Consider the following 27,787-nt stretch of genomic DNA (forward strand, 5'->3'; position numbering starts at 1 on the left):
TCGTTACTACTTGCTTGGTTCTGAGTTAGTTAAAAAGTACACCTGGACTTCTTCGGGTATCTTGGTTTTGAAAGGACAGCTGGGCTCGAAGTAGGGTATGCCATTGATACTAGTTACTACTTAGTATCTACAACTCCGGACTTATCTACTTAGTACTTACCGCAGGCGTCTTTCTTCATTCCATTCCAGTCTTGGCGGTACCACCCCTGCGTTGTCCCACATGCAGCCAATCACTTCTGCTGCCGAGACATGCAGGATATACTTTGCTTAGTACTCCGGTGCATCAAAGGGCAATTGTCCGATCCTAGCCTACTGTTCACCTCTTACTCTTTAGATACATGTTTGCAATGTGCGGCACCTTCAAGCCACAAACAAGACTTGATCTACCCAGGTCATTATATCTTCTGTTCATGGAAACAGAAGGCAGGATGGAATCAATGGCTAATTGCATTATCGTACTTCCTTCTCAGGCTCTTACGTTGACCCATCAATCCCTCCTCCCCATCATGTCTGTTGGTCATGATCTACAGGGGACTCGGTTGATCTGAACTGTACTACGTCCTCAGCCCTACGTAAAGCACTAGCAGGTTCGCAACACCAATTGTATCACTGAAATGTTAGCATGTCCGTGCGGGCTCTTTCATCCCCTGTGCCGGGGCAGACGTGACATTCTGAGTGTCAATGGACCAGATTTCACTACGGTCTACTTCTTCGAACCACTTATACTTAGGCCTTTCCGAGTTTTACGGACTCTACGGATCCAGAAACAAAAAAGTTCACAATATGTATTCCTTAACCACACTACCCTCCCCATGAACAGTCCACAATGCCATTGCATCCAAATGTACAGGTGAGATGCACGCACTGCGGTGGCCTTGACCCACAATATATCCAGACCCGAGCAAGACACGTTTAGACAAAATCGAGGCAAACAGAAAATAGAAAAGGGGATAAGGAGGCGGGTAGAAAAAAAATAACAAGATAGGAAGCCCTGGTTGCCTTGTGTGAAGGTCAGGCTTCTATAGAATCATAAATGTACAATCACAAGGCCGAGTTAAACAAAAAAGAGAAAATGAGAAAAACAGGAGGGATATATCCATATACCAGAATAACGAGGGCACCGGTTGAAACAAGAAAACAAGACAATTGAAACGAAGGAGGTATTTTGAGGTCTGGGAAGGCCACAAAAGAAACAGTGAGCGAGAGATTTGAAGAACAAGAGATTCATGATGCTGCACCTTGAACGTTATCCGAACAGTCCGACAGCAAGCTATCCCAATTTTCCAGGCGGGGGGTTGGCGTTGTAGGCATGTTTCGTTCTATGCCATAGGTCTCGTGACCCCAATAAGAAAATATGAAGACAGCCAATTGAAGGCGCTAGGGGCTCGTTAAAAAGCACCCATCGACCGCCACAATGTCTGTTGCATCCGGGCGTCCAGCTTGCAATGTCCACGTATTAATGCGGCGAGAATAGAGAAAGCAGAGGCATCTCAGAAATTCTGCGCGATACCAGCATTCCCTTGTCTAGGAAACACGGCAGGATTCTCAATGCGCGTATTGCGTCGTGCCTGAACATCGCGAATGACAGGCGGAGCTCCGCCATACGGGCCGTCACCATATGCGCCATATTGCGGTTGCATATCATTATAGTACGGGTTATCGTCGTAGAAACCTCCCGAGGGGTGAGTGGCAGACATGTGACTCTCTTCGGACGCTTCGGAATGATTGGCTGCAGAGTAGGCCGACGAGGCGTTCGATGGACCACGGTGGATATCGACATTTCGACTGTTCGCCGCGGCTGCTGGAGCAGCACCCAAGACTCCAATAGGTTCAGTCTCTCCCAGTGTACCTTGCCCTTCGGAGTACTGAATTGTCCCATCGCTTGGGGTCGCTGCATGGTGATAACCAGGCGCGCTTCCAGCCTCGGACATCGCCAGGCCGACTCCGGCGCTGCTTGATAGGTTCGTGGATGCCTTGCGACCAGCAGATGTCGTTCCCCAGCCACGGTAGCCTGAAGAAGTGTTATCGTCCTTGGGTTCAAAGGCTCCACCACCCATGATAGGAGGCAGGGATGGATCGTTATTCGGGTTGAACCCGTATTCCTCCACTTCTTTCCTCCGTTCTTCTTCGGCCGCCTTCTTCGCTTTCCACTTTCTCCAGAAGTACAAGGCTGCAAGGATGATTATGGCCACTGAAGCCACTGGCACAACAACCGCAACCGCAATGGTGCCGCCTGCCGAAAGGCCTGAGCTGCCACCTCCACTTCCACCCGTCGACGATGCTGCTGCTGCCGATCCGCTGCCCGTGGCAGTCACGCCATTTCCTACAGTACCAGCAGTTCCCGTTGGGAGTGTTGTGTCGGTGGATGTTATCGTCAGGGTTTCCACACCGGTCGATCCATTGCTTGGTGTCGTAGTAACCACTTCGGTGACAACTGGAGTCGCGGTAGTGTGGGAAGTAGCAGAAGTAGTGGTTGAGGGAGCCTCAGTGGTACTAGTCGACGAAGTAGAAGTGCTACTTGTCGATGGTATGGATACTGTTGTCGCAGAAGACGTTGATTCAGAGGTCGACGACGTTGATGTTGTAGAGGGTGTGGATACGGATGTCGTTGGTTCCGCGGAAGTTTCTTGCGATGTTGTCGCCTCGGACGTAGGAGTTGCTTCCGTTGTCGATTGGGATGTGGTTTCCGCTTGTGTCTCGGTGGGTGTAGTAGTAGCTGCACCAGCGGCGTTTGCCGATGTTGCTGCCGCTGCTCCTGCAGCCGCCGCAGCCGATCCTGTGAGCAAGTTCAGTATATCGCAGGCGCATAGTTCATGATGGATAGCAGAGAACAGAAATGGGCTCTCCAAGACAGGGTGTCGTAGTGGGGTAGCACCATACCAGAAGACATCTTTAGACGGGAATTGAATCCAGATGGATAAGGGTCCAAGTGGTATCAGTCAAGTAGGATCAACTGGGAGTTGAGGATTCCACAAGTCCAGCTGTCAATGACTGATCCACGAAAGGAATAGGACGTATTCAGCCGAGAAGTTACCGGTCGTACACGTTTGAGCGAAGTTTCGCAAAAGCACGAGTCTGTGTTAAGATTGCGTTGGAAGGATCGGAAGGCGATCGAAAAAGAGCGAAAAGATATTGCGATAGCGAAAGAACGAATATATGTAAGAATATAGGGTACGACCGTATACCCAATAGGAATTAAAAAAGAATTGCTTCACTGTAGAATAAGAGTGTAGCGCCCGTAAAGTGGTGAAGCTGATAATGGACTGCCTAGCGGATGGTCAGGGGATAAGCACGGTCGCCTCAGACCAACGCGGGCAGAAAAGAAGAAAACAACAAATTATGGAATTAAAGAAAAAGGGTTCTCGGGAAAGGAAATTTTTAGGAGGAGGGACTGCACAGTGGCAACTCACTGGAATTAAACTGGATGCCATGAGACAGCAGACCCGGATCTCATATTAGATAGAGCGCAGAAATAACACACTCATTGGGACAGATCCATCTGAGGGGGGTGGGTGTGGGAGGAGTTGAGGGAAAAGACTCCAACGAGAGAACGAACGAACGATGGAACGGAAGGGAAAAGAGCGAGTGAGCGAGTGAGAGAGTGACGGAACGAATGGATTCAACGAGCGGGAGAGCGGAGAAGTATGGGCGAATTGCGGCCAGAAGCAAGCCTCTGCAACCGGCTCAGTTGCTCCTGAGGGTGACTTTGACTTAGTCTTGTCTTGGTTTTTGATTCTTCCTGGTAATTATTCTTAGTACCAGGTACGAGTACGGAGCAGCGACTAGGTACAAGTGAGTGGTATGTAATGGTACCAGTTACACTTGGCCAACCCAAATTGCTGCGATCGGCATCCGCCGGAGTCAGCAAACGAAGTGTCCGTCATCACATTCTCTCTCCCTCCCTCGGAATCGATTTGACACCAGAACAATGGAGTAGTATCTGGAGTGTCAAGGGTTCATCTACTATCCTTATGGAGCTAAAATCATACTCCATACCCAGTTCTCCAATGTCCAATGTCCATAACTACCATGACATGCCCTGAAATTGAACTACTTATTCTTAGCAACAGTTAGACCCGGTTCCATGGGGGGCGACAAAACTTGATGACCCCCAAAGCGGCCCACCGGGCGAAGAGGAAGAATTGCTGATTGCAGATTGAGTGCCGCCTTCCGTGGGTCTCAATCTCCCACAGTCGAGCAGCCTCAAGCCCTGATTGGTGGTGCCGGACTTCATTCTTACCGCTAACCAAGCAGGAGCCACTATCGGTAACTCTCAGGTACCAAGTTGTCTTGGAAAAAAAAAGAAAAAAAGAAAAGAAAAACCAATGCTATGCCACATGTTTACTACTAGTAGATATCTACTACGTACCCCTTGAACGGTGGTGCAGCATTGATCGATCTACCTGATATACAAGGCATTCATTTTCCTTGCTATCAACATATCATCTCAAGATAAACCCAATTATCTGTACATGCTTTGAGATATTTCTGGCAAGGTAATCAAATATGTTTACTAACTCAAAAGTATGCCATCAGTGGCTTCCGCGAATGCCGCATCTCCCTCCACTCTAAAAATCGCCCGAGCGGATAAGAGCGACTCGGACGGTCGTGTCTACCATCGACTGTGCACCTCATTCAAGGCATGATGATCCATGTTTGACACTTCAAATTCACAACCCAATTGAATAGGAAAGAGTAATATTGAAGAATCTCATCAATTAAGGCTTGCTACATTGCAACCCCATTATTTACTAACCTGTGTCGTAGCCATGTTGACTACTTGGATGAAGCCTCGGTCGGCCGCTTCCGGCTGTCATTCTTCCCTACCTGCCTACTGTCTACTACAAAGGGATATTGTCCCCGAGGTTGCATCTGACAATAAGGCGAGACGAACAGAAGCTGGATAGGTCAAACAATTGGGTCTCTACCACTTACTTTCAGGCCTCCCAACAAGGCGTTGAATACTACGCCATAAACAGTAACAGTAAAACACATCATGAAGCTGCAAACTTCGTTGGGCGAATATCTGTCTCGGAATTTTTCCAATGCACCTGTATCCGAGAAATACTACTTACTACTTGTGCAAGAATCCGTAACAACACCCGGTCGGCCAGGCCTCTTATCGTTCGATGACGCAAGACCGCGTGTCATCCTTGCACTGTTGCGGATATGCATGGCACCTTTCCTTTCGAAGCCACGTACTTGGGCCTACGACGCACAATTTCACCGGAATCGGCGAAAACGAAAAAAAAAAAGTAGCACATTCTCTTTTTTTTCTAATAAAAAGAAGGCATTTGGGGGACACAAGCATCGTCGGATTTAGACATCGACGATCCGCCCTCCAAAAAGGAATCATATTTGCAGGTTGAAGGTTATAGAGAAACATGGCTGATCAGACCGAGCGCCTAGAGAAAGCAGAGACGAACAACAAAAGGCCCCTTGTATGTATTCACGCCACTGAACATCGGGAAGATTTGTGAAATCGAACCCGGTTCCTCAAAAGAAGTACCGCTAGGACAGAATATATAATGGACAAGAATAGATCGTGATAAGGTATGTAAACACCAGATGGCTGTGGCAGAAGGGGGAAATCGTTACGGCTGGGAAGAAAGAACGAAACAGAAATGCCGGTATTTACTGCCGCATATCCCATTTAGGACGGAGGTTCGACATCAAGTCATCCTTGGTACCTACAGTGTCCGCGGGCAGACGGCTGACACGATACGCACCAGTGCGGATGTTGTGCAAATGGGTCGAGGAAATCCCAGTGCCGTTGCTGCGAATACTACCAGCATCGCTCGCAGTATCATTCTTGAAGCGAGGCGGAGGTGCAAAATCCAATGTGTCGTAAGCGCCCGACTTGCGCAATGCGTGTCTGCAACTTGGTTAATATTGTACTCAATGCCAATGGAGAGTATATGACTTACGCGCTAGGCAAGGCTGAAAGGTCATCGAAAGCTGAAACAAGCGGCGAATGGACCGGCACCGCCGGGCTAAATGGTTGCAGGCCGCCCAAGGGCGTTCCTGGTCGGCCCTCCTTTTGATCCTTGAAGTGGTTGGAGGGGGCATACTCGATGGCAGACATGATAGAGTCATCATTCAGCATATGGGGTGTGGGGAGGATCTGAAGCGGCGATGGCGGGGGTATCGGCTTGCGCGGCTTGGGAGGTCCCGGCATACGGTTAGAGGCCGAGGAGAATGCACGGGGACCGGGAGATTGAAAGCCGCTGCCTCCATCCGAGCCCCTGGCCATATGCCGAGCTGCCCCTTGGAAGCGCGGAGGTGCGCGAGGTGGAGGAGTCATGGCACGACGAGTCACTGGTTCAGCGAATGGCGCCGGCACCGCACCGAACTGATCACCCATCATAGGGTCATACGCATAGGCCTCTTCACCATAGTAATCTGGCACATAGTCGTGGTACATTGTTTCCCGGCCGTTCTTGTTCTCATCAAAGTACTCCTTGTAGAAGGACCTGATACGGTTGGCACGTTGCTCGGGGTCCTCAGACGGGTCCTCTGGCGGCAGAGGACGAAGACCGAAAGTCATCCGTCGCGTGTCACGACGGCTTGCATCAAGGCCTGTGTTTTGACTCCGAGGTGGCTCTTCGGCAAGAAAAGCAGGGACGTCGGGGTGCTGAGGACCATCTTCATAGCTTGTGGCGCTCGTCACATCTTGCACATTGACGGCCGGGATAGTAGACCTCCGCGCATCACCGTAGTCGCTAGCTGCATCACTCACAGGGAGCGAGATCCTGGGTGTTGACATCGATGCGGTTTGCACAGAAGCCGGGCTGGGGTCCAGATGAAGCGAAAGAGGGTCGTGTAACGGTGGAAGATTGGCATGATTCTGAGGAGCCGGTACCGAATCCACGTCGTGGCCGAGACCGTGGTCACTGGGAAGTGTCATATCTGCATACTGTGGCATATGCGATAGGCGCTTCTGCTTGGCACTGGTCTCAGTAACTGCGTGATCTCCAGCGAATCCGGCTTCGTTGCTTGTCGTGTGCGGCTCGCTGATGGCCATTCCGGGAACATGTACAGGACTCGGGCTTCTGGGCAGATCCAGTTGGAACCCATGATCGCGTTCATGATCAGAGCTCGCTGGGCTCTCAGCGTTACGGTCACCAGACTGAGTATTGTAAAGTGGCGGCGACGAGCGCGACATTCGTTGGGCGTTCCGCAGGAGGCCCTGGTTCATATCGTCTCCCAGGGCAGCCCGTCTGGTTGAACCTGTGAAGCTTGCCGCATCGTCGTGGGGGCCTCTCGAGTGCGACCTGAGCGACGAATTGTCACCGAGGAAGGACCCGACGTGTCGATACTTATCGTCGTCACCATCACCGATGGATCTGGACATAGACGCCAGGGATTCCCTCGAGTTGTGCAGACCGGGGGGGAGCAGATAGGGGCTAGGCCCAATATCCAACGATATGCCCTTGTTGTGGGCCGCGTTGCGATCAGCTTTCTCTGCTTGTTGCATAGGCACAGCTCCGTTAGTGGGCGCCAAATCCAGGCCGAAGTCGAGAGATTTGTGTTTGTCGTTTGCATCTTCGTTACGGAGCTTCTTTACGTTTCTGCGGTGCAAGTAGAGCAGAATGCCAATAGCAATCACAATAGGAACCCTAGGAGCTCATCAGTCATGGCTCTAAACCATTGGAACAGAACTATAACTATGGGTGCCGTAAAGTGGAGGGCAAAGGTGGGCACTTTGAAGGGAGGAGGGAACGCAATTGAACGTACACTGCTCCTAAAACAACAGGCAAGGTCGTAGTGGTAAGCGTGCTTGTCGGTTTAGTACCACTGGATGCGGAGGATGAGGTAGCCGAAGAAGAATCAGTAGACGGCAGAGGCTCTCTTCTTGCCAACGTCGGAGTTTCGCGCATCGCTAGCAATGGCAGCCGGTCACGAGGCACAAGGCTTGGGCGACGTGCCCTCGAGCGGCCTTGCAATTGTGTGCCATGGAGAGCCTGATGATGATGGTGGTGATTGTGCATGATCGACCGAGTTCTTCAGGGAGGTAATCCGAACTCTCCGTGAGCCCGGAGGACTTCCAGATTCTTCCAGATTACTTCGACAATGGGGCAGTTGCAGGGCCACAGTAGTTCTTCGGTCTGATGTGAATATTTCCCAGGTGTCGATATCCGTAAAGCATGAAGTCGAGTGGCGGTATTTATGACGAGCTGCAATTGAGGAGGTGCCTATGATGCGAAGATCTATCTCACTGGGGGGGAGGGCAGGTGGCCACGCTCAACAACGGTGGTAATGGCGGACAAGAAGCGAAGGTACAAGGACGGTTTTGGGTCCAGCAAGGAATGGACGGGAGCGAGAAAGGCTCCCTGAAATGAACGACTGTACGCGAACCCCGAGATGTCGAGGCCCGGGGGGGAGGGAAAGAACGACGTGTAACAGGTTAAAAAAGGAAAGGAAAGGAGTAGCAAGAAGAGGAGGCCGACCGAACTCAATAGGGAGAGGGAGAAAAGAGGGAAAATGAAGTGAGCCAGCAGGGCGAAAGCCCAGAGGGCGTAAGCAAGCAGCAGCACCCAGGGCTACTACCTTGGGCTAGTCTGCCTAAGCGGTCTAGATGGCCCGTTTCATTTCCATTCATTTGTTTGTCTAACCGGTTGTGGGGAGGAGAGGCAAAGCTTGGTGGCAGATGGGGGGGGTGGAAGTTGAGCAGTGGTTTGAACTAGACTAAACTAGCTGGTTTAGTTAGTTGGAGTGAGTATCCGTCGTACCATACTGCGGGAGGGGAAACACCGAACACATGCCCCGTATTCGCAAAGTATTGTATGGTCATCTATTCGAGGAGGAGGTACTATCTACCTGAGTATTTATCTATCTACGTACGCAGAGATAAGACAGGCTGCTGCTACTCGCTAGCAAAGTAAACTACTTATTAGCTACTTTAAGTAGTAGTATAATTGTTGTTGCCCACAGTATCTTTTCCAGAAGAATGCTTGATAAACAACATAATTCCTATTTAGTAGAGCCTGGGCCAATAACGTTGGCCAACCCACATAACTTCTACACCGTGAGTACATTGCGATTGATTTTGAGGTCAAGAAGAGGAATAGAACTACAAAGGAGCTGGCTCAAGTATGGACCAAAAAGTCGGAGTTTAGGTAGTAAGGTACACTTCCTCTTCTGTCACGCCATGGTTTTGCCGCCCCCTGAGTTGGCTGAAGATCGAAATACATATTACCGAGTGTGAAGTAGATACCGGTATCACATCCGTATGGAACACTAGTTCACTAGCAGTAATGGTGAACGGACTCCATCCAACAGTCTGGGCAAGCTGATTCCTCTTTTGTGACTTTCCTTACTTTGCAAGTGTTTCAGCTTCCTCGTGGGCTTTTTCTGGCAGATGTTCTAAGTACCCTGCCGACCCTCTCAATCCACTGTCTTTTCATCCCCTCCAGGTCCGGCTCTATTTACTTTTCTCTACTTTAAGACCGAGCAAGTAAGGTGGCCGCGATCCCCTGAGTCGAGAAAGCAAAAAACCAAGGCACAAGTGGGGCGCCTAGTCTCTCCTTTGCAGACTAGCGTCAGGAACCCGCTCAGTCCTGACCAATAATTGAAAGGGGACTCCGCCCCTTGGGAGATTACCTCTCGGACATTCTCCACCCGCCATACAAAGCTGAGCCTGTCGACTTGCTCGATTATTATCTGACATTTACCCCTTGGGAAGTCTGGACAGGTGCTAAACCTTCTCGAATGATCCTACCGGAGTAGATTGGCACTGCGAAAGTTTGTTGGTTGCCTACGGAGCACAACTAGTGAAGAAGTAGTTGACGTACATCCACGATAACACTTGGTTTATTATTAGCATCAGTTGGCTGGCTCAGTTACTCGATTTTGTTCAGTTGGCTTGGCCCGGGTATCCTTCCTGGCATGTAGTACTAAATACCTACGAAGCATTACTGTCCTGCACTGATGCTATCTAACTCTTCTACCCACAATTAGTGAGTGAACCACCAACAAACAAACCAGCAATCAGTGACAAATCTGTCTGCAATGTGATAAAGTATGGGGTAGCCTCTGGGAACTATGATATTTCCCCGCCCTTCCGATCTTACTACGGAGACTACGCAGAGTAGTTATAGAAAAGAAAACCAGATTAATCAATTGGCCGGTTATTTGGCTAAGCCATCTAGCCGAACCACAGCCTCGAGCTGATCTACCGTGGCCTGAGGCCTAAAAGTATCTTGAGGCGACCTCGGTTATAGATATTCTAAAACTGCAGAGTCCAGAAAGCACATTTCTCATGGTAGGTTTATGAAAATAACAAGATCCCTAGTCTGATAGAAAATGCTCACTCACCTGCGAGCGTCCCGTCATTCACATCTCCTATGTAGCTGGGGTTGAGACATGATTAATTTAGCAAAGGTCCCTTGAGTCTAGGATTATGGTTCGTTACGGAAACCAGAACGAACTTAGAATGGATACACCAATCGCAAGGAACACCACAATTATATGCATTATATTCCCCCTAGGTTGAAGATCATGGCTTGCATACTTTCCACCAAGTACTAGGTTCATGTAACCTATTGGATCGTTGACTGTCTATATCACCATGCCATGTAGCAACAGTATATCAATGAATAATATGTGATGCTTGGTTAGTAGTTATAAATACTAAAGGTTCTTCCCAATCATAACATATATATATGTTGCGAGTATATCACCTGCAATAGCCCAGTGCTCGAGTAATTTGCATCATGTCAACACATCCACATCTCAAGCAACCAATCTTCAGCTGGCACTTGTCCTTGTGATGTATATCGGCCATTGTGATGACATGGGAGGAGTGAATCCCCCTTCAGGCTTGCAGCTCCGTTGCTTGTGACCTCGCCCTTCTGACTGTAACACTCCAGGTATATTACTTGACTCAACAGGTAATAGGCATCATACATCTATAGATGAATGAAAGGGGAAGCTGTCAGACACGAAGTCCGAAAGATGTATGGGCCGTTTTTCCTATGAAACGGCACGGCACTTTTCCTTTTTGATAGATTCATATATGCAAAGCTCCAGAGCCGTAATTCCAGATAGCAGTTGCGCTCTTTTCACGAGAAAGGAGGAGGAGGAAGAAGAAGAATACCAAGAAGAATACCTTGAGCATGTTTTTAGAAGAAGGTATCCGGTATCCCGGATATGTCGTATATAACACGGGTGTTATGAAGTGTGATCTACCGTAGTACTTATTGCTACCCCTTATGAAGTACTTATTAATTTTTTTTTTCTTTTTCTTTCTTTCTAGGGTACCCTAGCTACTGAGATCTAGTAACTCTTCCTGGAAGAGAAACGGTGCATGCAATGTTACCCAGCTTACGCTCTTTTCCTCCGGGATAGCAAAGACTAAGTTCGAACCGAAATAAATATATGTGTTGTTGAAACCAATGATTGCTATACCTGGCAATGCCATATACTAGTAAAATCATGCCACAATACAAGAAGACATTGTATCACGAGCAGTACATTGATTGGATGTCACCGATACTATTTACAATCCCTTTCCCACCAGGTCCATTTGGTCGCCACTTTCGTTCTCAGATCGGTGGACAGAAAGCCCACCATGTTCTTGATGAATTGACCGCAAATTTCTTACTTTGATCTCCTCTATCTATTTTCCCCCGCGGATCCACTAAAATCCATACGCTTCCTGATTGATGGCCAGGGTCAAGTATGTGTTAAATGGTGAATTCGGAGTAGGAATGGACATTTACATGGTCGTAGGAAGATTTTGGCTCACTGGGCTCGTTTCATTAGGATTGTAATAGCCCATTCTTCGATATTTTGCAATATTGGCTATTGAGAAATCGCCATATCTTTCTTTTGTTTCTCCAGACAGGTACATTATGACCCATATTCTTAAATCCATACACCCGTGAAAAGTAAAATCAAACGAAGAAAAGGAAGCTGGTAGAGGCAAAACAGGCAATGGAAGACTGTACGGGACCTTCGTAATCCACTTCCGAAAATATCACGTACAGAGAACAGAAGATGAGAAAAAAGAAGGAAAAAAAAGGAGACTAAAAAGGAGACTTTATGGAAAAGGTTGAGGGAGAAAAAAAAAAGGCCCCAATAAAAAGAAATATTCGCACAAGAACCGCCCCAAGTACACAACACAAACCCTGAATGGGAAATACCAAACATCTGAATTGTACAATGTGATATCCATCTGAAAACAGAAAGTTTTATCGAAAATTCCTTCCCTGACAGAGGGAGGGGAGAAGAGGAAATTAGCGGTAGCGTAGAGGTGATGCATGTCCAAGTCAATTGTTTTCTTTCGCGTCAATTCATATGCTCAAGAAATCATCAGACTTTTCAAAAAAAGGAGGATACAGTCGGAGAATAGAAAAGGCGTGAAGTGATAACATCATGTAATGTAAGGAAGTGGCGTGGCTCATTTGCCGTGAGTTTCGAGACATGCATTATGATGGGAAGACTGGTCGAAAATGCGACGGAATGGCGGGTCTGAAAGATGTAAGGTGTCTCTAGGCTCCGCCGTAACACCTTCAGCTTTGCGGATTACTTCTTTCAAAGCACGCGTGACAACGCCAGCTCGAACGACCAAGTCTCGGAGAGATTGCGTATCAAAAGGAAGTTTTCTGGGACGAGGAGGATGTGATTCCGCAAAAGCGGAGTCAACCGAGCTGCGTTGTCGATAGATCAGATCCAACACAGAGTTCGGTTTGGTAGTGACATCGGGACTGGGAGAGGTAGTAGGGCAGGAATTGGAGTGCTCTGAGAGCGATAATCCCCATGATCCATCGCTGACCCTTTTCCAAGGGTCATTGGCATTGGATGAATCGCCTTCCGAGTCGTCAAAACTGAATGTCAGCGACGAAGGGGATCCAGGAGGAGAGTTATTGTTCGAGTTAGTATGATCATCATCATCAAGTGTGGCTAGGTTCACTATTCCTTCTGCCTCTTTCCAAAGCTCGCTTGATGGCCCGCGGACGATGTTTAGAAAGCTGCCTTGGTGTCGCAGACGCTTTAGCTCTTCAACCAGCAAGGTTAGTTCTTGGACCTGTCCGAACTGCCCGTGAAGGCTTGCTTGGCGTTCCATGATGGCCTGAGGAACAATCATACCCCGCCGGGGGGTCGTTTTGCTTGGCTTCATAGACTCATTGGTTGTCTCATCTGCATCCTCGAAGTCGAAGTCACTGTCCCAGTCTTCGCTAACGCCTTTGCTCCCAAGGCCCCATGTACCGAATTTGCCTGAGGTCTGACGTTGCTCATTAATTGTCGGAGGGTCTCTCGTTACTGGAACACTTTGACTACGGAGATGCAATGTACTCGGAGCTTTTCGTCCTGGCGCGCGGCTGCCACGCACGTCAGGCGTATGCTTCCCATGCATGGTCCGTGGCCGCCCATCAGAACCTGCTGCTTCACGGTCACTTCTCGGCTGTTCTGACCAGTCGAAGATGTTCATTTTCGGACACGAGTCAAGCGCCTCGTGGTTGAGACTGCGAGAATCGTACTTGTGTGATTGCCTTGTCTCGCCTCTGAAACAATCGCCGCCATCACCCTTCAACGACAACATTGAAGATTGCACTTGTGTGAATGGATTGGTAGTTTCACCGGGCAACGCCGCCACCAGACTGCGAGAATCTTCGTCGTCGGTCAAGTCAGACGGAAAAGATATGTGGCTGTCACCTTCGTGCATATCCGATGCGCTGTCTGCGATATGGCCTGGCATAGTAATGGGCGTTGGCGTCGCATCTGCATCAGATTCACAATGGCAATTCCCAAGCGACTGTGAAGTAAGAGATTCGCGTGTTTCAAGTGCATGGCCATTAGAAGACTCTCCCTCCAAGGTATTCACGGGGAAGTCCTTATCAAAGATTGTCTCGATTCGAGGAGCATAAGAGCCCAAGCCACTGCTGGTGGTGAGATGGGTGCGGATGGAGTCAAAGGCGGTGTCGCTCAAGAAATCTGTCTCATCCTCATCGCCAGATGTGAATATATGAGTATCATCGGAACCTATGACGGTTGATGCAGGGTCTGATGCAGCGATAGAATGGCGTTTTGGGCGCTGACGGAAAGTGCCTTGAGACCTAGTCAGTGTTACTGAGTCCAGGGTGAATGGACGTGATCCGATGTCCCGTAGATGAGCCATCTCTTGTTTATAGTCCTGAAGATAAAGAGGATAGGCTCTGCGTCGCGGACCCATTAGTTCCGACATCAATGACGAAGTAGCGCCGTTTTGTGCCAAGGTCGGACGACGAAAGATATTAGGGTCGGTGATGTTTCGTCTTCCATGTGTGTGAGGTGGAATCACCTGTGTTCCTTCCGTCTTTGTCGACGCTGGAAGAGGCGTCGATATTGCCCTTCTTTTAGAATAAACTAGGGGAACATTTTTGAAGTTTTCGCCTTCGGGAGCTCCAGTGTCGGTTGGGGGAGACTTCGGATCCGCATCTTGCAAAGAAGGCGAGGTTTGGGAATCGCTTTCCTCCGGCGGCAATGACAATTCTTTTTGTTGAGATGAATTCCCACTGGGCTCGAATGGGTTTCGAAACTGGACTGAAGGGGAAGGAGTAAAGGCATCCAGGCCAGCGTCCGCCGTCGGTTGCTTCCCTTTGATAGATGTTGCCAAAAGGAGAGCCGGGGCAGTCTCCGCATTCGGTACGATCCGCCGCAGCCCTTGTTCTTTCGGTCTCGTTGCGGTTGAGAATCTGCGCGCCAGCCTTTCCGATAAACCCTCCGGGCTGACGTCTATGTATGGACGCCAGACATGATCATCCCCTATAGCAGCAATATCAGGTTTGCTTACCGGAGGGTTCAAGATAAGACTCGGTTCGAAATTAAGACTATGAGTAGCTTTATGTCCCAAGGTCTCAGACCGCTGATGACTAGTAGCAGGCCTGCGAAAACCGGTGGGAGTCAAAGGAGAAGATGGCGCGATCCCGGACAATGAATGAGAGTTGGCATGATGTGAAGGTGGCCGCTTGACTAGTTTGTTGGGCCTGCGTTGAATAGAAGCGGGAGGGCTGGCCGGGCTACCGGGCGTGTTTGATGTAGGGGAAACGGGGGTCTGGCATGAAGCGCGTTTCTCCGGTTGGAATGACAGGCGTCGCACCCAGGAAGACGAGGGTCGTCGTATGTGCGCAGCGAGGGAAATATTCTCGAAGACTGGCTTTGGCGGGCCAGTGAAGGTCTGTCCGCGACGTCGCAGTCGTACACCTGCAAACGATGATTTCCTGCGCGACTTCTCCTCTCCCGGCTTACTCGTATCGAACGCACCATCTTCCGACCCCCGAAAGAATTCTGCGGCCAGAGGAGATTGTGCTGTCACTGATGGAAAGGGACTTGTGGGGACATGGTTTGCATTTGACAAGGATACGGTATCGTCTGTCGCTGTCGCGCATTGATCATGCAGCGGGAGGGTCTTTTTCCGGAATCGGCCTGGTCTGGAGGAGCTTCGATCTACGCGACCGAAGGCGAAGCCAGTTGGTGCAATACCGACGGTGCTAATTGCACAGAGCTGATCGAAAAGGAAGAAAGAAAAAGCCAGTTAGCCGCGACTACTTGTAAACATAAAGGACGCGAAATCTGAGTCAAGCGCTTTGCTTCTCCCAATTTGCGCGAGGCAGAGAGCCTGTAGCCGCAGCAAAGTGGACAAGACAACCAAACGAATGCGATCCAAAAGAGATCTGATCGGACACAGAGCAGAACTCACAGTTGATACATGCTCCATTCTCAGAGGGCGCCGAGAACAGTGTCAAGCACCATAAACCTCAGATTAGCCACATCGATATCACATGTAGTTGACGACCCATCTGCATTATCTTGCACGAGGAGGATCAGCTAGCCCGACACATCTAGATAAACACCATCTCAAAAGAAGACAGGTGGAATCAGAGCGCGATCTAGCCTTGCGGTGGTGAAAGACAAAGCCACAGTGGCAGTATAGCAGCAGTATTAATTATTTGTAAAGACAATCCCAGCGTGCGATCAGTGCGACCTTAGGGTGGGTGAGGGGAAAGGGTGTCGGAGCCAGCTAGGAGGAAGCTAAAGGAATGGGGGAATCGTCGAAAAGGAATGTAGTCAAGGAATGAGGGACTAAAGAGGAAGACTGAGCGACTAGAGCTTTGGCCCGCGCAAAGTCACCGCAGTTTGTTTAACTGTCCTAAAGTCAACGGAGAGAAGAAGGAAAAAATTAAAACCAAAGAAATCAAACAGCAGAAGGGAAAAAACGAAGAAGCAGTAGCAGTAGAGTAGCAGCGGCGGCAGCGGCAGCAGCAGCAGCAATAGTAGCAGCAGCAGCAGCAGTAGCAACATGCGAATGAGAGAGGTAATAATAACAGACCAAGGTCATCGATCAACAAAAGCCCCAGTGGGACGCGGTCACTGGCTTTGCTACCCACGGGCGATGTTCTTCTGGTTCTAGTCTAAACTCAACCACTGGGAAAGGAATGGATCACGCTAGGAGTTCCACCCCCAGCACACCCACGACCGCAAGGCAAGTCCCAATAAATTGTGGCTAGAGCCAGGGAAGCGGGAAGAGCACAAATTGGAAGGGTAAAAGAAGGAGCATAGAAAAGCAGGAAAAATAGAAAAAAAAAATATTAGTTAAATTGTGCTTTCTTTTCTTTCCTTTAGTATTAGAATAAAAAAACCGGTACGAAGATTAAAAATCCCTCCACCACAAAAGCCGTTAAATTTTCACACCTCATTTATCTGGTATGCTACGCAAGAGCTTCCACACACCTGTTTGGACCACACAGCATAGACAAGGCAAGCCATCATGATGGGATCTTGGAGCTGCTGCTGTGCAAGGGTTTGCTACTCAGTATTATAAAGCTAGTAATCATTTTGAGACCGAATCTAGTACGTAGAGCTTTTCTGACAGCCTGGGGAATAAAGGCACCAACTCACAGGTGGACAGCGATAGCTACCAAGGAAACCTGAAACGCCTTCTAATGCAGAATCAGAAGGAACACGAGGGTATTTATGTAAGTCATTGCTCATGTACTCCATCCATGTAGCATGCAGGTATTATGTAGGAGGGAATGTACTGACGTGGTGGACTACTTAGCCAAAGGAAAAGACTGGTGTGTTGTTTAAGCTGAAATCCAATCATGCACATAACCTGGGGAATGAAACACTTACCTTGTTCTAGGTAGAGTGATCAGACAGGTAAGTCTATGATCCTACTACCTCACTAACTAATTACCGTAGTAGTTAGTATCTTTCGTCTTCAGCTGCTTACTGTCCACAGGCCACACCCAGAAACACACTACACTACTAATGGTGTTCGGAGTAGTCCGACCGTCCACTACTACTACTATCTACCCATCGGGCGGTGTATTTGGGTAATCATGGCGAGCCGCGATCCTTGCACCTCGGCGGCTGCAGCTGGGCCACTAGCGTGCACGATCCCACCAAGAGAGACTTGATGGCGAGGATGGGATCTGATTCCCGAACCTGTGCTGGCCTAATGAAACAAACCAGGGATCTTCAGCTCCTCCCCCTCCCTCCCTCCCTTCCTTCCCGAGATTTTATGAGAACCTACTGGTCCAGAATGCCATATAATTGGAAGAAGCATTGAGGACGTTCAACCCTCTTTCTCTCCCTGTGTCGTTGTGTCCTATCCCTGTGCGAAGGGATATTACTTACTAGTAAGGCGGCTAGATTATACTTGGTTTTATCCATTTTATGCTTTGACTCGATTTAGCATCTCACCCTGTTTGCTTTTTCCAACTTTCTCAGGACCTCGATAGTGGAGATGCTTCTGCAGAGAGCTCCAAAACCGCACGAGATGGGATCGAGGTGACCGAGTCTGGTTTTCTCATGATGCAATCAGACCGCAACTGGCGTCCGAACCTAGTACCGATCAGGACCGCTGATTCCGTCCAAGTCATGAAAACAATGGGTCCCTTTTATAACGCGGCTAAGCCATCATGCCCATCCCCACTTTTTCACTGGAAGTAGCTTTCGGCTGGCTGGCTGGCTGACTGACTGACTGACTGGCAAAAGTCACTCTCATGACAATAATAATAAGAGATATTAATGCTATTAATTTTTTCTCAGATAGCACGGGGCCCCGGGCTCGTATCCCTAGCTACTGCTATCTAGTCTCTTACTTACGTTCTCTGCTTAGCTTACCGAGCCATTCAAGGGAGCGAAGGAGGAGGCGATCTAGGTTGGCGATCTCTGGAACAACCATCGGCAGAACATCTGGTTCCTGAGCTTTCATAAACCGGCCGGTTCCAAGGCACGGGGCCGAGAGGAACAAGCGGGATGCTACCCAGGGTAGACTTTCTCAGTCCTTGCCTCTTTTAGCGCTTCCAATCCATTGTTTTTACCCATCTTTATCCATCCAAGTTTCCCGATGTGATCAGGAGAAAAAAGAAAAAGTAAAATAAAATCCCCTTCATTCCTCCTTGCCGACCCTCTTTTCCCTTCCGCCTGTCTCCAGGATGACGACACTGAAGTCTGAAGACTCCAACTCTCCAAGGAAAATTTATCTAGCCCACTACGGTCGCATTTATTTTCCGAGAAAGGCCGAGAGCTCACGGATTTTCATTTCCCAGTGTACCCGTGTGCAGAAATGTTCTTCGAGCGTTGCGATCCGTAAGCAAGATGTCATGTAGTAAGGGAAGGCAGCCATTTTCTGAGGCCAACTAGCTGTATCGGCCATTCTCTCAGTCGCATGTGTCAAAACTGGCAGGTCAACGGTGTATAGTAAGCTTATCTCATCGAGCACAAAGGCCGACCGCGATGATAGATCCAATTTCTCGGAGCGGAACGTGGACTGCGAGCGTCGAGCTTCCAAGGGCACAATTTCTTCCGGCCGATTGCCGGCCGGGCTAGAGCCTTGAGGTCTCCATTTTTAATTATTTGTTGTTAGGTCAAGGCTTTGTTTGTTGTATCGCTATTGTTGCCTAGGCTCTGGGCCTGTTTACGCAAGACAGATAGTAGTTCCGTTCAGTGCTATTCATTGCTATGATAATTCCGATCGAACCACAGGAGTCCGATCCGTAGCTGCGAGCATTCCGTGCCCCTGTGCACACTATCCACCATCTATTGATTAGCCTTGCCTATCTGCTCCTGTTGCAGGCTTGTTCAGAAAGAGTGTGCTTTCCGGTACCTCCAGCTGTGCTGATCGACTTTCTTGGCGTTCGCTGCTACTCATTCATTCTCAACCGTCACCCGGACGGCCTTATTATAATCTGCCAAAAGCTGGTCTCCGTGTTTCAGAATCTGATCCTGGCCCCATTGGATAAGAAAGAGAAAGACTATCCTTGCTGACTGCACCCCTTCCTTCAGTGGGTGTGAAACCATCAGAAGCAGGAACACCCGCCAGCCCTTGCCTCCAAAAACACGGCACTTTACTGATGGGATAGTCTCCTAGGTGACACTGAGGGGCAAGTTCATGCATCTATGCAGGCATAACCCTGTCCCAATGATATCCTCACCATCGGGCCTTCTAGGATTGGAGTGCATAGTGCGCTGCGGTGCGACTGACCTATCCAGATTTAGCACACTTGGTGGACAAAAAGTGCCGCTCGCTCCCTTGATTGGCGACACTAGCCAGGGTTGCACGGCCCCATGAACAGCTGTCCTGCCTCCTGACGCGCGATCTTGGGGAGCTAAACCCGATAATCCTTGCAAGGTCCTGTCGATGGACGTTGTTCACTCTCATCACAAACCAACCATCTTCGTACAGGACCCGGGTACTCCGCAAGTGTCTCGCACTCGCAGTTGTGCCAACTGAAGCCCCTCTCCCCTCCTCGCCGGGGCAACCATGAGTGACCAAATCAACTGGCTCCTGAAGCAAGCCCAAATTTGGTTGTGCGATGTTGCTTACTGCAGGTGATCAGCCAGAGAATTCTAAGTTTGATAGATTAACATAGCATCCTGGCCTGTAGGTACACCGGTATGGCAATCTACCACGCCCTTATTCGAGTGCTAGCTACTGTCTATGTGCACACTACTCCGGCTATTTTTCTGCTGCATTCGGGCTAACCTCTCAAGGCCTGCGCTTGCCGAGAGGGAGGAACGTGAGCTGGCAAAGTTGATGCTCCTTCACCGACTACGCGGGGCCTACGGAGGCGTGCCCGAAAAACCGGGGCGGTAAGCTAAACACGATGATATAATCATGCTGGGAAAACAACTTTGTACCAACACAGATGGGGCGCAAGATACTAGAACCAATGAAATCATACATTCGACCTGTTGGTTCGCAACGAGGCGCTGGTACCCGCCACCTAGATACCTAGTGGGAAAAAGACGAGTCAAAAGATTATGCCACTATACTCAGACTACCATATCTAGGCTTTGCGAGGCAATAGGGCCCAAGCAGTCATGCAAAACAGCATTGACAGTTGGAACAGAAGACCAGAGGCTTCACAGGGTTACCTTCACTCGTGTGCTATGAATAAGAACCAGGCGCTACTAGCAGCATCCAAACATTGTAGCAAGAGATCCGTGATTCCGAGGGAACCATGGTACCTAAAGCCTTGGAGCACTGGAAAATGGTAACTTCAGAGTTGGTGCATTGGAGGGGAACTACTAGGCTCACGAGTACAGTGACGAACGTATCATTGGTAGATGCTCAATGACAGGAGACTATATGAGCACTCCAAATCAATTGCTCGGTGAGCATGTATCGAAGCTACTCGACCAAAGCCAACATAATATGGCAGCTTGAGCCCAGCTTGCACTATTTCTTAAAGAGCAGAAATTCATACCGCCTGATCTCCAAGTTATTATATCGCCCCAAACTTTCTGGCTCAACTATCATCGCTGAAGCCTAATTGGTTTTTCGAGGCACTTATCAATATATCAAACACAATCTATCTGAGCCCCGTTTCCAACTCGGACACTAGTGATATGGAGACATAGACCGTGGGTATTTCGGAGCTGTCCATTCGTGGGCCTGCCAGTCGGGGGTAACTATAGCATCTTTTCGTACTACATGCATTGTGATAATACCCGATAGATGCATCCTATCAGTGTTTGGGATTTGTGAGGCCGATAGCTTCGACAAGCAGAATATCTATAGATAGTAAAAAGCTCTTCAGAGCCTTAATGAGAGTGTGCCATATCTGATTATTATTCGGGCCTTATCCACTTTCAGCTTTTGCCATCATGAGAAAATTCTCTCGCTCAGGCATAAAACCTTCGATATCAGCGATATAGCAAGACAACCTTGCCCACATGCATGGATACTGGGCAGCAGGAGATACTAAGGACACCGAGAGAGTAAGGTAGGTGGCCTGGCTCGAAGCAGAAGATTTGGATTTTGTAAGATGGGTGTTTGTCTTGGTTTTATTGTGTCCTGTCTATCTATTGTATCCCATTCTACAGAAGACCAACCACAGGGGCATAGCGCTCTTCGTAACCAAGACATTATCCTGATTATTGTATTTTTAGCTAGAATAATGTGGCATTGATATACTCAAGCTGCATCATTCACACACGTATGGACATTGAGTATGTCCTGATAATGGCCTATCAGACTGTTAAATTGTAGATTTCTTGACCATACGAGTTTTTTTGCGTATGAGATGGGTACGGTTCGACTTTTCATGTGCGAGGAATATTGATCGGTAGGCTTTCAGCTGCGCTTTGGTTAATCAACGTGCGTGGGATACGCTCACATGTACTCCATGTCGTTGCAGATGAATGCCATCAATCTGATTTGGGACTGCTCGTGATGAATAATGACAAACTTACCAGGTCGCCCAACAGTATACCATCAGAGATAGCATAGGAACGCTTTGAATTAATGACCTGAATCTATGAGATCCAAGAAAGTGTTCCCTTCTTTACATGATGTTGTATCCAGATCCGGCTGCGCCACTGTTGAGTATGGGGGCGGTGGGTCGCGTGAGCTGTCAGCCTTATTATGTAAAGTGTCTACCCCGTGCCTGAGCTAAACCCGCAACCACTTCTCCAGATTCCAGAACCCCCTTTCCCGAACAATCTAGTATACCCCAAAGATAGGGTATAGCTGGAAGCTCGAGTCATAATCGTGCCTGGAATGGCTGATATAGATACCCGTATAGAACCTATACAACCTTAAGCCATGAATCGCAGGGACGACAATGAGCCGTCTGACCCCAATGCTCCCTTGCTCCCTTCCGAGCCCCGGATAGACCAGGAACCCCAATATGAAGGTCGCAATGGGCCGAAGCCTACTACCAACTTGGAACAATCAAACGGGTGGTTCATTTACGCTCTGACCTTCTCCGCTGGCATAAGTGGGTTGTTATTTGGTTACGAGTAGGTCCGATCTGGATAGCCTTCCCATCGACGACAACTCCAAGTAGAGAGTTGGTTGCTGTCATCCGTTATACTGACACTCTGCCTTTTGAAGCACAGGTGTCATTTCCGCAACCTTAGTATCGATCGGCTCCGACCTCTCTAACCGTCCTCTAACGACTTTGGACAAGAGTCTCGTAACGTCCTGCACCAGCCTGTTCGCTTTGACTGCGAGTCCGCTAGCGGGAATCCTGGCAGACAAGTTCGGTCGCAGAAAGGTTATTCTCGTTGCAGACGTGCTTTTCACCCTCGGCGCTTTGATACAAGCTGTCGCAAGTGCAGTATGGGGCATGATAGTTGGAAGAAGCATTGTTGGCCTGGCTGTTGGTGGAGCAAGTCTGGTGACTCCATTGTATGTTCAGTCCTTGCTAGTCCTTGCTAAAGGGGTCCCCCCCCACGGAGTATAGTTAGAGGGATTTAGTTGACCTTTTGTCTAACATGGCAACAGATACATCTCCGAGCTGGCGCCTTCCCATGCTAGAGGAAGGCTTGTGACGATACTGAGTCTCTTTATTACAGGCGGACAAGTCGTTGCTTATATCATCGGTTGGTTATTTTCCTCTGTATCTGGAGGCTGGCGTTATATTGTTGGCATTGGAATGCTCCCAGCAATTTTTCAATTTTTCATAGTCTTGACTCTTCCAGAAACCCCTCGTTGGCTGGTCCAGGCAGGGTTCGAAGAGAAAGCTACGAAAGTCCTCTCCCGGGTTTATGGGAGCCATCACGACAGTGGCCTCATGGCCAAGCAGGTTATGCGGGATATCCAGCAAGAAGTGGCCGAGGAGGAGGAAGAGTTAACTCAAACAAACAAGCCCTCCACAGGAAACTGGCAGTGGCTGACGAACGTTACGCAGTGTGCTCGCCACTTGGTCCTCGTCGGTGGTAATCGGAGGGCATTGATCATAGCGGTTATGCTGCAAGCCACACAACAACTGTGTGGATTCAACAGCCTCATGTATTTCTCAGCGACAATTTTCTCCATGCTGTCATTCTCGTCCCCAACTCTAGTGTCATTGTCAGTGGCGCTGACCAACTTCTTATTCACCTTACTCGCATTTGCCTTTATCGATAGGATTGGTCGACGCCGCATTCTCCTGTACTCAGTGCCAGTGATGGCTCTCTCCCTCATTGCCTGCGCTTTTACGTTCGGCTCAGTCGAGATGCCAAACCCGGAGTCGAGGGTACGGGCGGAAGATGCCACAAGTGATAGCGCTTTCCTCCCTGTTGTTATCCTGATATGCCTCACCGTTTATGTGGGAGCTTATGCTTTCGGACTTGGAAACGTGCCTTGGCAGCAATCAGAGCTCTTCCCCTTGAATGTACGCTCCTTGGGATCAGCCTTGGCTACCGCAACGAATTGGGGGTCAAATTTTGTTGTCGGTCTAACTTTCCTGCCTATGATGGAATGGCTCTCTCCTGGATGGACATTCGCGGCCTATGCGGCCGTATGCGTGTTCGGTTGGTTTGGTATTTACACTATCTATCCCGAGATGAGTGGGCTTCGCTTGGAGGAAGTCAAGGAACTTTTAGCAGATGGCTGGGGTGTTCAGGAAAGCCTTAGAAGACGTCGTGGTCGTCCTGGCGTGAGCTAAGGGGTTGGCTTCTGCTCATACGTGGCCCGCGTGCGGACTTTATAGACATTGTCATCAACCGCAAGCCTGCGTTTCAAGATTTATTTTCTGGATCTAGATTGAAGTATTATTTATGCATTACTTGACCTAAAGAAGCGCACATCTTACCTCCGGTAGCTGATTTTCTGTATGCACTCCTTTCCGCCTTGCAAGGCCTACCGTAGTGAGGTCAAACTGACAGAGCATTGTCCCCCATCTCGAATACGCTGCGTATACTTCATCTCGAAGAGAGCTATATCACTCTGGGTTGGCATGTAGCAGTACCATCATCCAAGCGAGCATAAAGTGGTTGTCATACTAAGGTTTGAAACGTAATCTCGTGACAGGAGAACTACACACCGACTCGCTCTTTATTCAATCCCTCCTCACCCTCAGTCCTTATGGGAGCTATATAAGTTAAGCACAGCGGCCTTCTCTGACTCTCCGTATACATCCGCGGAGGAAAGTGTAAATCCATCATCCTAAACATCTTCCTGCGTGGCTCGTGAACATAAGGCAAGCGGCTTGTCACTACTGTACAGCCTCTGATAGGCATCCTCAGTTACAAGAAAGCCTGACGAAGATGAGCTCCCAAGTACCGACCATGGCGGAAAATTGCTCTCGTAACTCCTTTTTTCGCTTGCCCACAGAGGTGACAGTTCCTGCTATAACCATTGGAAAATGATTGCACTGCTAAGGTTGTGCATAGATCATTCAGTATATTGCTTGCTTGCTACCTCGCGACATCGATATAGTAAATTTCGCCCAATGCTGCCCTTGGCTAGCAGCAAAAACACTGCCGGGTCATTCTTCCATTTGGCGAAGCCGCTTCATTGACCTTTATGATGTTACTCGACAGTATGCTTCCAATGAAGTCAAAATTGAGTATCAAATTCGAGCCATTGTTCTCTCACAATCCATCAGTTTCAAATTCGGCCAAAAGGAGGCGCAGACTCTCTGGCTGGAAGTCCTACGAGATATGCTACGTGAATCATACTGGCTTCTAGAATCGAATGGGCCATATACTTCTAAGAACCACCAGAAGATTCGAGACATACTCTCCAACTCTGAACTTCTGAACAGGCCCGTTAGCGGCTACAGTCAGAAGGATGCAGGCCCGCCTTCCGATCTCTTCTGTGCAACCCAGTTGGTAAGCACCACAGATGTCGTATAGGAGAGAGCGTAGAAACTGATTCTGACAGTGCCTGACCGGTTTAGCTCTGGATCCTCTAATGTCTGTTCAGTGCCTGAGGACAGACTATGACGTTGGTGTCGTCTATGGTTACAGGGCTGAGAACAGCAGACCAATTGTGCTTGAAAACAAGCTCGACCTGGAGAAGTTACTTCACATACGCAACTTCTGGCTTCGTCATCTTCTCTGCCCGACTGAAGCGACCTTTCACGCTTCTTATATGAACCTGGCTCCACGCTACAAGCCCAGATCATGGGGTGAGCTTGCGCCTTCTGATGATGAATTGCCATGGATGGGTTATGCATGTCAGTCACTCACCTGTTATCCGACCATACCATCAAGATAAGCGAGTGTTAACTTGTGTGTAGCATGCGTGCACCCATACCCGAGATCTCTGAAGATCCTCGAGGATCGCCAGACATGCGCGGATCTGGATACTAGTTGTGCACAAGTTCGGTTTCAGGTATTGCACGAAATACTCCAGAAAAAGGAACTCAGCTGATTCAATGCCTGCTGTGTAGTCTCTTTTAGTGAAACCCGATCCCAACCCCTTGAATTGGCCACCTATACTTCAATCAGTAGTTCCTCTTGATCCTCTGAACTTCGAAAGATCATATATTCGTGGAATACGGAGAACACCTGACTACGTCGTTCACCCCCCGGATCTGGTGCGAGGGTTCTGTGAACCAATCGCCGATTTCCAAGGGGGCTTCTCTGGCTGGCATCGCATTTGCTTCGTGATATATCAATGGGATCAAGAGCAGCCGCCCGTTCCTTCTGCTAATGATGGCACAGAACCCGCTCTGGATGAGAACGCATGGCTTTTCGAGGCAAAATGGCCGCCACCGGACTTTGAGTCTGATTTCTACTTAGTACAGGTTTACGAGGGTGTGATCCTACCGGAAGGTAGAATAATGATCGGAACTTGGGTAGATCTGCTGGAGACGCTGGACAAGGGTCCGTTTATCTTCTGGAAAAGATGATGCTTTGCCTGTTTTTGAGCTCGTTTTTGATTTTTGACAACGTCGGGGTCGGATGAAATACATGGCAGGAACCCAATTTATCCGTTATCACACATGAGATATGAAAGTTGAAACTTAAGGAAAATGAAAATCTGAAGCCTACTCCTCGATATCCTTTACCTTCTCCCATTGTCCCTTGAGGTTTTCCTTCCACAAGCTGACCTTGTTATCGCCACCGCTCACAGCAAGGATGTTTCCACTAGGGCTCCAGCTGACGCGCCAGAGGACAGTGTCGAACTCGAGTTGCTGGCTGGTCCACTGGCCAGGGTTTGACGCATCGGAAGTCCAGATCCGGACTGTCTTGTCTTGAGAGGCAGAGGCGATGTAGGACTTGGAAAGAACGCTAGGCGACCAAGCGACATCCCGGACCCAGTCGGAGTGGCCTTCCAGAGTCTGCGTGTTGTTGTAGGTCTTGGTTTCCGGGCTGCAGAGGAGTGTAAGGGTCAGCTTAGTTCACTTTAAGGGCACAGTATCAGTGCGTAGCGGCTCATGATGCATACTTGTAGTCCCAGATCTTAAGCAGGTTGTCGCTTCCACCAGTGACGAATCTCCGCTGCTGGCCCGGTCCAGGGTTGGAGCTGATCAAGCTGCCAGGGGCGGCGGCAGGTGCCCAGCTGATAGAGTTCACACCCATACCGTGGGCGTGGAAAATCTGGTGAGTCCAGCTGTTATCACGGAATTCGAGAACGCTAACATGTCCGTCTGAGGAGGCGCAAGCCAGGAGACAGCCACTCTCATGCGGAGCCCAGGATACCATGTTCACTGACGCGGTGTGTAGAGAGAAGTCGAACACCTTCGTCCAAGCGCCGCCAGCGACGGGTGACGTGGCGTTCTGGTGTTGTTCGCGCCAGATGAGCACCTTTCCATCGTACGAAGAGGAAGCGAGGATAGTTCCGAACTTAGGGTGTGCCTAGAGAAGTCCAGAGTCAGATAGATAGTTCACTAGGACAGCTTGACAAAGAATGCCATTATGACGTACCCAAGCCACACACCACACAGCTCCTTCATGTCTGTTCACACACGGCCGAAGGTTGTTAGAATCGATGGCGCGTAAGATCACCAGGGAGTTCTGGATCCTCACCCCTTCAATGTCTCAATCAACCGATGTGTCTCTCCTTCAATTTCAAATATCTTTATCGTTTTGTCCGATGAACATGTTGCCAATCTGCGGCCGTAGTAGTCCAGGCCGGCATCGTGCTATGCGCTGCGGTCAGTCTCAGGGACCACACAGAAAGGGTCGAAGCCATTGCCACGATGGCGTATGAGGAGCTGTCTCGCTTCACGTACAATCATCTCATCGTGTCCGGAATTGGAGATTACTTGAGCAGCCTAGTTGCCTGGACGTTAGCAATGTTCATGGGCAAATCGCCTGAGACCATTGGGGGGGAGTTGGGGGACATACCATATTGATCAACTTTTTGCTCGGAATTAAGATCGACTCTATAGGGTAAACAGGGACGTGAGCTCGTGGGTGGCCCTGCCGGGGAGTATTAGGGGCGTTCTTGGGGGGGTAAGAAGGCGGTGGTGGAGGGCCGAATCAACACGCAACAGGAGAAGCAGCAGCAAAACACCGCCAGCTTGTCCGTTTCGCAAGTCAGCCGCAGCCCGATCTTATCTTATCGGCTCAGTCAGCCATCTCCAGTCATGCTCATATACACGTGATCCGGGGGCCTCGGTAGTCCTCGGTC

The 27,787-nt window shown here is 49.2% G+C and overlaps 6 protein-coding genes across 6 annotated transcripts; 1 reads left to right on the plus strand and 5 right to left on the minus strand.

Annotated features, from left to right (window-relative positions):
- Positions 1-1,400: 1,400 nt before the first annotated feature.
- BO85DRAFT_117457 (uncharacterized protein) lies at positions 1,401-3,170 on the minus strand. Its single transcript, XM_025653882.1, has 2 exons — positions 2,881-3,170; positions 1,401-2,776 (listed from the first exon to the last, which is right to left on the minus strand). The coding sequence occupies exons 1-2, from the start codon at positions 2,888-2,890 to the stop codon at positions 1,491-1,493; spliced, it is 1,296 nt and encodes a 431-aa protein (XP_025519728.1). The 5' UTR covers positions 2,891-3,170; the 3' UTR covers positions 1,401-1,490.
- Positions 3,171-5,478: 2,308 nt separating this feature from the next.
- BO85DRAFT_117498 (uncharacterized protein) lies at positions 5,479-8,337 on the minus strand. Its single transcript, XM_025653883.1, has 3 exons — positions 7,738-8,337; positions 5,928-7,619; positions 5,479-5,875 (listed from the first exon to the last, which is right to left on the minus strand). Exons 1-3 carry the CDS (start codon positions 7,989-7,991, stop codon positions 5,635-5,637), a joined length of 2,187 nt encoding a protein of 728 aa, XP_025519729.1. The 5' UTR covers positions 7,992-8,337; the 3' UTR covers positions 5,479-5,634.
- A 3,402-nt stretch (positions 8,338-11,739) lies between these two features.
- Positions 11,740-12,278, minus strand: BO85DRAFT_117547 (uncharacterized protein). Its single transcript, XM_025653884.1, has one exon. The coding sequence runs from the start codon at positions 12,151-12,153 to the stop codon at positions 11,869-11,871; it is 285 nt and encodes a 94-aa protein (XP_025519730.1). The 5' UTR covers positions 12,154-12,278; the 3' UTR covers positions 11,740-11,868.
- On the minus strand, positions 12,279-15,893 carry BO85DRAFT_117557 (uncharacterized protein). Its single transcript, XM_025653885.1, has 2 exons — positions 15,683-15,893; positions 12,279-15,487 (listed from the first exon to the last, which is right to left on the minus strand). Exons 1-2 carry the CDS (start codon positions 15,698-15,700, stop codon positions 12,404-12,406), a joined length of 3,102 nt encoding a protein of 1,033 aa, XP_025519731.1. The 5' UTR covers positions 15,701-15,893; the 3' UTR covers positions 12,279-12,403.
- Positions 15,894-22,039: 6,146 nt separating this feature from the next.
- Positions 22,040-26,060, plus strand: BO85DRAFT_455925 (MFS myo-inositol transporter; the record flags this gene model as incomplete). The annotated part of the gene is made up of 8 exons (XM_025661417.1): positions 22,040-22,236; positions 22,331-22,627; positions 22,724-22,821; positions 22,921-23,858; positions 24,595-25,035; positions 25,088-25,382; positions 25,446-25,540; positions 25,599-26,060. 8 exons carry the CDS (start codon positions 22,040-22,042, stop codon positions 26,058-26,060), a joined length of 2,823 nt encoding a protein of 940 aa, XP_025519732.1.
- Positions 25,965-27,647, minus strand: sec13 (GTPase-activating protein SEC13). The gene is made up of 6 exons (XM_025664843.1): positions 27,502-27,647; positions 27,387-27,428; positions 27,181-27,296; positions 27,079-27,109; positions 26,600-27,009; positions 25,965-26,523 (listed from the first exon to the last, which is right to left on the minus strand). Exons 1-6 carry the CDS (start codon positions 27,502-27,504, stop codon positions 26,199-26,201), a joined length of 927 nt encoding a protein of 308 aa, XP_025519733.1. The 5' UTR covers positions 27,505-27,647; the 3' UTR covers positions 25,965-26,198.
- Positions 27,648-27,787: the final 140 nt, after the last annotated feature.

The sequence above is a fragment of the Aspergillus piperis genome (assembly GCF_003184755.1).
Source record: "Aspergillus piperis CBS 112811 unplaced genomic scaffold BO85scaffold_2, whole genome shotgun sequence".
In the NCBI taxonomy this organism is placed as follows: domain Eukaryota; kingdom Fungi; phylum Ascomycota; class Eurotiomycetes; order Eurotiales; family Aspergillaceae; genus Aspergillus; species Aspergillus piperis.